We start from the raw sequence: 13,226 nt of genomic DNA, 5'->3' as shown, positions 1-13,226 counted from the left end.
TACAAAATCAACTCACCTGTTGTAACTCCTACTAGATTGTGTTAAAACAAAGCTCAGATTAAAGTCTAACTGTAGTAAGAGAGCTTCAGACAAACCAGTGCCCCCCAGTTAGCATCAATAGTATCAATAGGTTTTCCCTGCACAATCTGGTGGTATAATGGTGATTTATCATTTCGATTATAGATATTTTAGCATATTGTCCAGTCCCTGTGTCTGACCTGGAGGTGAGTGCAGATCCGCCTGAGCACGTCGTACACACTGTCTCTGGAGAGCAGCGACACGAACACGTACTGAAACACAACACACATACACAGAAATGTATAAAAGACAAACTGTTACCATCAGCAGTGGGAACTGTGAACAATATACAAATATAATAAATTGTTTACAAAACGTTCTGTTTCCCATATAACAGTTGTCATTTCTCATAATCACAGAAAACTCAGACAGAACACATTTTGGTGAAGGCCACATTTCTCATTTCTTCACAACAGCCTCCTTCAAACAGGAGAGCAGGACATACCCACTCCGGGAGGATTTTAAATGAGTATTAGACTTTACATTTGATTCTGCATTGAATTTTGCTGTACGCTTAACCCGACTGTACAATAAAGATGTACAGAGTGATTCCTGCACCTGTTCTTCACACAACAGAACAGAAACTGACAGATCAGCATTTACAACTTAAAGGTGCACTGCAAAACTTTTTCTGGTGTAGGGTCTGTCTGCCACGTCTGCTCGTCTCCATGAAGGTGTTATTGCTTTGCCTGGAATGATCCACAGTATGACATTAAACTTCTCTATCTCCATGGAAACAAGCAGGTGACACCACCAGGCAGATGTGTGGCGATGTGTCACCACTCACAGATTTCAAGTTTTTCAAGGGATTTTTCTAGCTATAAAGGCACTGTGATTTTGGGTGCAAATCTATGTCCTTTGAAGGCATGTTCCACAGTATAACATTAAACATGTCTCAAGTCAGATCTGTGGAGAGGTGAGCCCACTCACAGTAAGAATGCAATATTTTTGGAGAAATAAAAACACCAATAACTAAATTAATTCAAAATAGATGCATTTTATGAAATGAAAATACAACTCTCTGTATCACAAATGCATTTTATGAAAATTCAGGCAAACCAAATACACCTCCATGGAGACAAGCAGATGGCACAACCTTCACCAGAAAAAGTACATAGTGCACCTTTAAAAAAATACGGTATGTAAAGTATAGAACAAAGTTTAGAACGGAGCACCCACAGGAAACCTACGCAGACAGAAAAAACATGCAAACTCCAGGCAGAGAATCCCCAAGTGGGAATTGAAGCTGGGAGCTCAAGAACTGACCTTCTGACCCGTATCTATGGTGATGGCGAGACCATTGGGAACCAGTCCTGCAGTTTTGTGTTTCTTCACCAAACGAACAGACACCACAGGGATACAAACCTTCAATACACAGAAATACAAAAGGTTAATAATAATAATAATAATAATAATAATACATTAGTCTTATATAGCACTTTTCCAGACTTTTTTTTAAGATCACTTTACAATTTGGGAAAAGAAGAAACATCATGATGAATATTTGATCTGATTGGTCAAAGCGTCACAACAAGATGAAAAAAAGAATAAAAAGCACAAACATCCTTCACTCCACAAATGCAAAAAGCGCTTACCTACTGTCTTTTGGCTAAAATAGGCTGAAGTACACCTGTCTGCGTGGCCATGTTTGTTTTTGTTTGTTTGGGCGATTAATATTTGGTTTCCGCACAAACCTCAGTGCTGCCGTGTGTTTGGTCTGAATCACTAGTGGATTGGACCATTGCAGCAGTGAGATCTGGACCAGATTCTCATGAGTTTGTGAACTCACAAATATCAAGATAATTAATCTTGCAATGTTGACTTTTTTCATCCACTGTAGAAATCTATTTTAAATCTATTTATTTTCATTATGTGGCCACAGATCTGGACTCTGGACTAAAGTTGGACAAACAGAAGTCTAGACGCAACACAAACATTTGAACCTCTTCATGCTGAGCATGGAGAGGATACATATGTTTAGGTGGAGGTCAACCACACTATGTGGAGGTGATAAATGTACAAACAAACCAATGACTTCAGGAGTCAGGTGGTGCAATGGTTTAGTCACGGTTTCAACTTTGTTTAGATCTATATTTGTCCTGATTTAGACCTGGTTTTGTCCTGGTTTACACCCAGTTCAGTATAGAACTTGTTTAAACCAGGGTTGATTGTTTTAAATATTACTTGCCCTAATTTAGTATTGATTTGGTGCTGAATTAGTATCTTCATTTCAGGTTTACATCTGTTTTGGCCATCATTAAATCGTTGTTTAGCTCTTATAGAGTCCTGATACAAGCCTGGTTCAGCCTTGGTTTATGTAATGTAGTTCCACTAGAGTCCTGGTTAAATCCTGGTTAGTCACATTCACTTTTAATTCTGGTTAAGTCCTGGTTAAGATCTGGTTTGGTTCTGTATTAGACTTGCTTTAGTCCAGACCAGGGGTGTCAAACACATGTTCACTGAGGGCCACATCAGCAAAATGGCTGCTCTCAAAGGGCCAGATGTAAAATAAATCGAACTATTTTTTTTAACTTGTAAATTAACTGTTTCTGTATTTATTACTTATTCAATTACAAATATTGCATATGCACTTGCCTAGATGTAAAAATACGGCTGTGTAACTGTGTATGTCCTGATAAATTGAGATTTTAAGACCATCACACCGATTTATCCTATCGAGGGCCACATAAAATGATGTGGAGGGCCACATTTGGCCCGCGGGTCACCAACACGGTGCCCGCGGGCACCCGGTCGCCCGCAAGGACCACATGAGTCGCCCGCGGGCCTGTTCCAAAAATAGCACATCTCATAGAGAGCTGCGTCTAAAAATTAATTTTGTTCTGTTGCTATTATTTTTTTAATCACACTTGTATGTATATAGATTTAAAAAATACTATCTTAAAAATACTTTAAGCCTTAAAGTATTTTTAAGATAGTATTTTTTAAATCTATATACATACAAGTGTGATACTGCCCATAGGTAAATATTGTGCGCGTTAACCTTAAAGTTTAAGGTTAACGCGCACAATATTTACCTATGGGCAGTAAAGTAGAGCTTGTGGGATGTGGAGAGTAAGCTAGCGGGCGCTGTATGCACTTTCGTACCCCAAAAACATGGCAGAAAAAAGAAAGAAAACGTATCTCTTTCACAGTGAATGGGAAGAGGAGTTCTTTTTTACGACTGTAAAAGAAACCTGCGTGTGTCTGATTTGCGGGACGACCGTGGCGACAGCAAAACGGCACAATGTGGAGAGACATTTCAATACGTGTCACAAAAGCTACCATGATAAATATCCACCTGCAAGCGCCCTACGGGCAGAAAAAGCCCGTGAGCTAAAGACCGCTCTGGGTAAGCAACAGTCTTTTTTTACGAGGCCGGCCAAAAACTCACAAAAAGCAACCGAAGCCTCGTTTAGAGCTACACATTTTCTGATCAAGAAAAAAAAGGCATTTACAGATGGAGAAGTTGTCAAAGAAGCGATGTTATTAATTGCTAACACTGTATTTAAAGACGAGAAAAATGGAAGCGACCTAATCTCCACTCTTTCCGACGTCCAACTGGGGGCATCTACGATGGCAAGACGAGTATCAGCTATGTCCAGTAACTTGGTCGATCAGTTGGAGCAGGATCTGGCGAAGTGCAAGTGGTTTAGCCTCCAGTGCGATGAGTCCGTGGACAGCAGCAGTACAGCGCAGTTATTGGTTTTTATCCGGATGGTGTTTAATGATTTCTCCACAAAAGAAGAACTCCTGACACTACTGCCCTTAAAGACAACTACGAGAGGAGTTGACATTTATAACACGGTGAAGGAGTTTTTCGTGCAGAAAAAGGTGCCATTGGAAAAGCTGGTAGCGGTGACAACAGACGGGGCTCCTGCTATGGTCGGCCGACAGACAGGTTTCATCGCTCACTGTAAACGTGACCCAGACTTCCCCAAATTTCTGCATTACCATTGCATCATTCACCAGCAGGCGTTGTGTGCGAAAGTGATCGGCTTTGGGCACGTGATGACTCCCGTTGTGAAAATCATAAACAACATCCGCTCCAAAGCAAAGCAGCACAGGATTTTCAAGGTACTATTAGAGGAGATGTCAGCAGAATATGGGGACCTACTGCTACACACAGAAATCAGATGGCTCAGCAGAGGACGAGTTTTGCATCGTTTTTTGTCTCTTTTGCGTGAAATCAAAGAGTTCATGCAGTCCAAAGGCGAAGATGTCTCACTGCTAGAGGACACAGAGTGGACACTTGACCTTGCATTTTTGGTGGACATTACTGGGAAACTAAACCTCCTGAACTGCCAGCTGCAAGGCAAAGGTAAGACTGTTGTCGATATGATAAGTGCTTTAAATGCATTTAAAGCCAAAATGAATGCATTCTCTGCAGATTTACAGAGAAAAAAAGTTCTGCACTTTCCCTCTGTGCAGTCAGTGCTGAAAGACAATGCTTCTGCATCTGAGACATTTGAAAAAGTGGCAGAAAAGTACATTGAAGTAATAAACAGACTTGGGCAAGAGTTTGAGAATAGGTTTTGTGACCTTCATCAGCTTGAACCATGTGTGTTCTTCATTTCCAACCCTTTCATGAATGGGGACACCACATGCTTTGCTGAGCAGTTAAGTGCAACGTTCAACTTGGATGCTGGACAGGTGGAGATTGAAATTATAACATTGCAAAATGATCTCCATCTCAAAGCCTACCAGGCTGCACCAAACTTTTGGCGCCTTGTTGACACAGAGAAGTACAGTGGAGTATGCACAGCAGCCATGAAGGTTGCCAGCCTGTTTGGCTCAACCTATCTCTGTGAATCAGCATTTTCTGACATGAACTTCATCAAAAACAAACACAGAACACGCCTCACTGATGCACATCTGAGAGACTCACTCACAGTTGCAGTGTCAAGTTACACACCAGATTACAACACACTGGTGAACAGCATGCAATGCCAGTCTTCCCACTAACCAAGGACGGATACCAGATGTAGTCAGTGACAACATGGTAGTGCCATGGCAAAGTTGAATTAAAATATTGAAGAATTGTGTTCAATTTAAAAGTGTGTTCATGACATTTAAAAGTTATAATTTTGTTAAACATAACACAGACTTGGCCATTAGTTCAAAATGTGAAATAAAAAATGTATTACATATTTAAAAATATGTAAGTTGATTTTGTTTAACATTACATAATTGTTAACTTTTTGAAACATGTTGCAACATAGTTCATGATTTGTTAACAGGGCATGTCAGTGGCTTGTGCAAATGGGATATTTTTTGCTAAAATGTAGTGATGTAAGTGATCATCTGAAAATGTAACAAATACTGTGATTAATAGAGATAAAGTGTTGAATATTGATATCTGTTTCCCACCTTGTTGTCATTTTTGATAATCATTGTTAGAAATCATTAACATGATCAGTGTCTTTACATAGGTGAGTATTACTAATCATTATAAATAATGTATAACTAAAGGCAAACTGAGCAAATTTGTTATTTCAGAAGAGCGTATCAAACTGGTAGCCCTTCGTATGATTCAGTAACCGTGAAGTAGCTCTCAGTTTCAAAAAGGTTGGTGACTCTAGACCTTACTTAGAGTGTGTGTTCACACTTGTCCTGGTTTAATCCGGGTTTAGTCTGGGTTTGAGTTTGATTTGGGTTTAGTATTAATTACTTGGTGTGGTCCAGTTCTAGTCCTGGTTTAGACTAGTAAAGATTCTAATCCTAGTTTAGTTTTTTTAATGTGGTGTGTATGTGTTAAAATGTGTTAATTCCCTTTTTACCGCCTTAAAAAAATAAATAAAATAAAAATAAATAAATAAATAAATATATATATATATATATATATATATATATATATATATATATATATATATATATATATATATATATATATATATATATATATATATATATATATATATATATATATATATATATATATAATTTTTTGTTTTACTGTGGTCCAAAGTAATTTAGACATTCTGAATATTCTAATTATTCACAGTGATGAGCGCTTTCCACAACTTTCAGAGACCAGAGTGGAGTTGGACAATTGAACACTATAATTAGATTCAGACAGTACATTGCTGACTTATATATATGTACTGGTCTAGAGCAACAAACAAAGGTTACTGATATACAAGGGAAAAATTGGGTGCAGGGCAGTTCCTGGTTTATCCCTGGTTAAGATGAATGTTCCCAGTGCTATTAAAATAACTAAAAGTGCTAAATGTCCAAATATACTGTTACTTATACTGTACATCTATGCATTTTTAATAGACAAACTAAGAAATTACTTCAGTAAATGAATAAGATCCTCAGGTTTTGACCTCTCACCTTGATGTCTTTTCCAAACAGATTTGCATAAAAACACAGCCAGTGTCTAGAGATATACAGACGTCCCTGAAGGAGGATGTCCCGCAGCAAGGCACAAGAGTAAACTGGAAAAAAATATGTAAAAATGAATACATTTATTAACGTTTGGGTTTTAGATGTAAAATTTGGGCACTAGATGGATTTAATCATTTAAAGGTGCACTATGTAACTTTTCTGGTTAGGGCCCACCACCTGCTTATTGCTATGCCTGGAATGTTCCACAGTATAGCATTTATGCGATTATATTATTGCTCAAAAGTACATAAAAAAAATGCATTATAGTGGGTAAAATCACCTCTCCATGTATCTGCCCTCTGGAACATACTATATTACTATACTATAGTAATAACATCTCCATGGAGACAAGCAGTAGGCGTAGGCTACCCTCCACCAGAAAAGTTACACAGGGCACATTTAATAGTTCAGTTTTTTTACGGGGCATTTATTGTGAAAATATATTTGTGTAGTAATAGTTGTAGTAGTAACAGGGATATTTGTAGCAGTAGTAATAGTTATAGTACTAGTAAGAGTACTACTAGTAGTAAAAGCAGCAGTAGTAAAACTAGCATAACTAGCAGTAGTAGCAGAAGTAGAGGTAATAGCAGTATTTGTAGAATTAGGAAATATTCTTAGGAAAATTTCCATCCATCCATCCATGGATGGATGGATGGATGGATGGATAGAAATAGTTATTATAGTATTATTCGTAGTAATAGTAATAGCAGCAGTAGTAGAATAGAATACCTTTCATGAGGATCTCCTCTTTGGGAACAGTCTGGAAAAGCTTGTGATACTGAGAGTTGTATTTACTGACCGTCTGTAACACAAAAAGTAACATCTAGTCATGTGATTAAGCAAAACATCATAACACATTTTAAACACGTTTAAATAAGTTTATTTCACAGATATACCTGTCTATATGCAATAAAGTCAAGGCTTTCAAAGACAGTTTTATTTATAAAACTGTATTTTTGAAACAAATAAAAAATAAATAGCTTGTTTCTCCCAAGAGCTGAACCAATCCAGTTCAAACCCACCTGAATAATCCCTTAAGGTTATATTACAGTAAGTGAACTTTGTTTCAAGGAGGTTTTATTTAAGACCCCAGTGTGGGGCATAAGAGGCTTGTGTTAGCAGTAGCATTAGCCTAACACTGTTTATGAATGTGGCAGATTAACAAAAACCTTGCAGTGTTCAACAGATTTGGCCCAATCACAAAGCAGCATTTGGAGGGTGAGTGCTGTGACTATGGAAACCTGGGTTCAGTCATTTAAGGCAAGCACTACTCGGATCAGATAAGAAGATAATCAAAGAGGCCAGACCAGATGAACAATACTGTGTGACAAATGGGGATGTTAATTTTATTTGGTTAATTGATTAACTGATTATTCTGAAATAAAAATAATACAGAATACAATGATTTGCAAATCTTTTTCAACCTATTTTGAACTGAATAAACACAATATGATATTAATGTTCAAACTGATAAACTTCTGCAACACGTTCCAGTAAAGCTGGGACAGGGGCAACAAAAGAATGGGATAATTGCGGAATGCTCAAAATAAACCTGTTTGGAACATTCCACAGGTGAACAGGTTAAATGGATATAAAAGGAGCATCCCCAAATGGCTCAGTCATTCACAAGCAAGGATGGGGCGAGGTTCACCACTTTGTGAACAACTGCGTGAGCAAATAGTCCAATAGTCTAAGAACAACATTTCTCAACATACAATTGCAAGGAATTTATGGATTTCATCATGTACGGTCCATAATATCATCAAAAGATTCAGAAAAACTGGAGAAATCTCTGCATGTAAATGGCAAAACCAACATTGAATGCCCCTGACCTTTGACCCCTCAGGTGGTACTGTAATAAAAACAGACATGAAAGTGTAAAGGATATTACCACATGGGCTCAGGAACGCTTCAGGAAACCATTGTCAGTTAACACAGTTCGTCGCTACATCTCCAAGTGCAGGTTAAAACTGTACCATGCAAAGCGAAAGCCACATATCAACAACACCCAGAAACACCGCCGGCTTTTCTGGGCCCAATCTCACCTGAGATGGACTGATGCAAAGTGGAAAAGTGTGCTGTGGTCTGACGATTCCACATTTCAGATTGTTTTTGGAAATCATGGACGTCGTGTCCTGTGGGCCAAAGAGGAAAAGGACCATCTGGATTGTTATCGATTCAAAGGCCAGCGTCTGTGATGGTTTGGGGGGTGTGTTAGTGCCCATGGGTAACTTGCACATCTGTGAAGGCTCCATTAATGCTGAAAGGTACATACAGGTTTTGTAGCAACATAGGCTGCCATCCAAGCAATGTCTTTTTCAGGGACGTCCCTGCTTATTTCAGCAAGACAATGCCAAACCACATTCTGCACGTGTTACAACAGCGTGGCTTCGTAGTAAAAGAGTGTGGGTACTAGACTGACCTGCCTGCAGTCCAGACCTGTCTCTCATTGAAAATGTGCAGCGCATTATGAAGCACAAAATACGACAACAGAGACCCCAGACTGCTGAGCAGCTGAAGTTGTACATTCAGCAAGAATGGGAAAGGATTCCTCCTGCAAAGCTTCAACAATTAGTGTCCTCAGTTTCCAAACTCTTATTGATTGTTGTTAAAAGGAAAGGTGATATAACACAGTGGTAAACATGCCCCTGTCTCTGCTTTATTGGAACGTGTTGCAGACATCAAATTGAAAATGAGTGAATATTTGAATCAGTTTGAACATTAAATATCATGTCTTTGTAGTTTATTCAGTTCAATATAGGTTGAAAAGGATTTGCAAATCATTGGATGCTGTATTTTTAGGTTTTACAAGACATGCCAAGTTCATTGGAATTGGGGTTGTAGAAGCTAAACTAAAGGTGCACTACAGGTGGGGGCTGCTTGTCTCCATGGAGATGTTTAGAACTACTGTAGCAATATTGTAGTCCAATTGTAGAGCTGGTTTAGCCCTAATTTACCTGGTTTAGATGTGATGGTACTTAAAAGGCAGGATATTTTCTGAAGTGGTCCTTGGCGTGAATTGTTTGAGAATCACGGACCTGGCACCTGTTTTATTGCTTCAAAACCACAGTATGTTACTTGTTTCCATAGAAATGTTGTTCCTATGGCTATAAAATTCCACAGTATGGCATAAAACATATCTATCACCAGGGAGAATGTTCCAAAGTTTGGTTTTAACTTTATATTTCTGTGGAATCAGGCAGGTGACATGTCAGCTCCAGAAACTTACTGTAGCTTTAATTGTGATACCTGTATCAAACACTGATCTGGTCTAAATAACAAACAGCTCTGTCCACCCGTCTCTGTTTGACTTCCTGTTCCTGTCTGCAGCAACAAAGACCAGCTCAGGACCAGGCTTCAGTGTTTGAACTATTTGGGTCAAAAACAAACTCGCAGAGGCTCACAGCGTTGTTATGAAGTCCTGGCCCACTAAACACTGCTTCAAACTGGATATAAAACGTTGGAAGGAGCAAGGGGACTGTTGTTTAAATAACCATTGCACAAGGTTTATATGCAACTGATAATTAAACATGGAAAAACAGAAGCAGTTCATTTTAAACAGTTTGCAGTGGCCCAAAGTTTTTCCTCACTTACCTTATGCATTCAGAGCATCTTAATTATTCACCACACTGAGTTTATAGGCACTTTTCACAACTTTCAGTGACCAGACCAGTGTTTTGCTGCCATGGTAATGCTCCTCTGAAAATAACTAAACCTACCTTTTCATACAAAAATCTTGTTCTAAAATGATTGGGATTCTTGTATTAATTTAGCAGTTCATTAAATTTCCTCTCTCAAATATTAATGCTTTTGGAGTTGTAGAGAGTGCACTGTGAACAGAATTCTACTTTTTAAACATAGTAATTGCAATTGCTACACTTTATTTACATAAACTAAAACTCTTACCATGTTACTGAGCTACTGTAACTCATTTCCTGGTGGATCAATACAGCTTAAAGTCTAAAATACTTTTTGCCTTTGCTCCTGTTTATTCACTTATCTCAGTTTTTCCGCTTATTCCTCTGCAGTAACGTAGACTTAATATGCCCTCTGTTACCATACTTTAAAGTTACACACTAAAGACCTTTCACACCAGCTCCTCACTGTCTGCTCCTTTATTTACTTCTGGCCCTAAAAGTGGTGTTCTGGCTGACCCTCAAGTTTAAGACAAAAATATATTTGAACAGTACCTTGCATTTTACCTATAAAGATACATTCTGAACTTTTCTTCCCAACACGTTACTTGTTTTCACTGAACTGGGTCAGAGGGCGTTTATGTGGAGACCAGACAGACTGAGGAAACTTGTGCATTGGGTTTACACAGACTTTAAAGGGCTCCTGCTGACATGTTATGGTCCATTTGAACACTGAGGGAGGCCTGTTATTGTGCACGAGGAGCTAGCATCACGTTTAGCCTGATACAAGTGTATGTGTTCCAGTATGGATAAAGGTGCACCATGTAACTTTTCATGGTTGACTCCATGATGTTAATTTTTTTTGCCTGGAATGTTCCACAGTATGGCATCAGAGTTATGCATCATACATTTACTTAATTTACTTAATTACAGGTGTTTTTATTGCTCCAAAATACCTTGCCTTTGCACACATCTGTGCTGTAACTTGGCCCTGTGGCATCTGCTTGTCTCCATGGAAATAGATACGTTTTATGTTATACTATGGAACATTCCAGGAAAACCAAAAACATCAAGAAAAGTTACATAGTGCACCTTTAATATAGATTACAATTAGTTTAGAGACATACTGAAAATAGTAACATTCATGAGACCAATACTCCGGGAAAAGGGCTGGTACTCCTTACCACAATGATATACAAAAAACACTCAGTATTATGTAATTTTCAACACAAAGGAATAGTTTCTTTAATATTACCATCTGCTCTTTAGTTTTAATAAATATGAAGACTATAGAGAGAGTACTGCATTTTCCGGACTATAAGTTGCACTTTTTTCATAGTTGTCCGGGGGTGTGACTTACACTCAGATGAGACTTATATGTGAAATTATTAAAATATATAATTTCCTTTAATTTCTTTTTTTTTTTGAAATTATAAAAATATATAATTTCAAATATTTGTTATTGTCACAGTGGCACACTCTAGGCTTGTGTACGAGTATGACAGCCACACAGAAGCGATGCTTCATCTACCTTGGTTGGTGGAGTTGTTTAGGAGTGACACAGAGGATGACGAATTCAGTAGATTTAGTGATTTGGAGTGAGATCCAGAGTAAACTTGTTAGCTTGTTTTTTATGCTTTAGTTCTCTGGTTAACTGTTAATATCTTACGTTAACACAACAGACACGTATTAAGTTCTGTCTATGCTTCATGTAGCTGAATAAATATAAATGTGTTACATTAGAGTGCTGTACTGATATTCAGTCTGTTGTTCTCTATTTAATTGTTATTATTATAACTTGCATTTGAAGATAAAATATCTGTTCTTGGTCTCAGATTTTGTATAATAAATTTCCCCCAAAAATGCGAGTGACGTATAGTCTGGAAAATACAGCATGTGTTTTTACATACCGAGCCTCTATAGCACTTCTTCACATCTTCGTATGAGAGATCATCGATGAACTGCAACCTGGAGGAGGAAGGAAGCAGGAGGAAAAACACACATTTTACTCAAGATTCAGCCATTTTTAATGGAGTCCTCAGGAAATCCTTTGTCAGTGGAAGCATGTGGTTTGGAGCAGAGGTCACACTTTGGAATATGAATATTTTTTAATGAATCAAAATTTGTGATAATATGAAGTAAAACAATTGTGGTATAAATTATAATATATTATTGGATTGCCTAGAATGTTCCATAGTATGGCATTAAATTTATCTTTCATTTATTCAATTTTAGGTGTTTTTATTGCTAAAAACATAGCTTGAAAATTCGATTTTTAAAGTGAGGGACTACCCGTACTCATTTTTCCCATATATTTGAGCAAAAGTCTTGCCCCAGTAAAGATATTTTATAAGCAGCTCTTGAGGTCAAAATATGTCTGCTGCGTGCTGTCTGTATCTAATTATGAAGTGCTTAACTGTCAGAAAATCAGGAAGTTCACATTAGCAGGTTAGTTGTTGTTTGCTTTGCCACGGAGGCAAAACTGCTCTGGTCTCTGAGAGTTGTGAAGGTGCTTATGAACTCATTGTGGTGAATAATTATGCTCAGAATGCATAAGATAAGAGAGGAATAAATGGACTACTACAAGTCATTTAAAACTAACTAAATCTGTTTATTCACACTTTTAAGACAGTAAAAATCAGGTCTTTAGTCATACTCTGGAACATTCTAGACAAAGCAATTACATACATCTCCATGGAAACAAGCACAAAAGTTACCATACCATATATTTTCCAGGACTTGGGGGCAGCGTGAGAACCTGTCTGCACTGATGTGAGTGTAAAGTGTTTTGTTGGAGTTTGTGGATTTAACCCGAGGCCTCACTCTGCTCCACTGAATTAAGCCTCTGAGATTTTCCCATCATCCATTGCACCTCTCCTGCTGCTGCGGCGCAAAAAACGTGAGACCCACACACGTGCAACCTATTCTGATTATGTACAGAGGGCGAGAGAGAAAGAAGGAGAAGGAGAGAGAGGGAAAAGAGAGAAGAAAGGGGGAGTCAGGGGAGAGAAAAAGAGAAGAAGGGGGGAGATAGAAAGAAAGTAGAGGGAGGCAGAAGGGGAGAGAAAGAGAGAGAGTACAAAGGAGAGGGGAGAAAGGAATAGAAGGTGAATGGGGAGGGGGTTC

General features: G+C 38.2%; 1 protein-coding gene across 2 annotated transcripts in view; it reads right to left on the bottom strand.

Moving 5' to 3' along the window:
• The window catches only part of LOC117371936 (GRAM domain-containing protein 2A-like), a 31,718-nt gene that overhangs the window by 7,142 nt on the left and 11,350 nt on the right, over nt 1–13,226 (bottom strand). For both annotated transcript variants that reach the window (XM_055222751.1, XM_055222752.1), the window contains exons 3-7: nt 12,011–12,068; nt 7,195–7,267; nt 6,412–6,515; nt 1,345–1,443; nt 219–290 (exon numbers count right to left, since the gene is read on the bottom strand). In XM_055222751.1, the coding sequence (XP_055078726.1) occupies nt 219–290; nt 1,345–1,443; nt 6,412–6,515; nt 7,195–7,267; nt 12,011–12,068 (406 nt within the window). The remainder of the gene's footprint in view (nt 1–218; nt 291–1,344; nt 1,444–6,411; nt 6,516–7,194; nt 7,268–12,010; nt 12,069–13,226) is intronic.

This window comes from Periophthalmus magnuspinnatus, chromosome 6, assembly GCF_009829125.3.
Source record: "Periophthalmus magnuspinnatus isolate fPerMag1 chromosome 6, fPerMag1.2.pri, whole genome shotgun sequence".
Taxonomy (NCBI): domain Eukaryota; kingdom Metazoa; phylum Chordata; class Actinopteri; order Gobiiformes; family Gobiidae; genus Periophthalmus; species Periophthalmus magnuspinnatus.
Note: the sequence above shows the minus strand (reverse complement) of the source record. Positions and strands in the feature narration are given on the sequence as shown.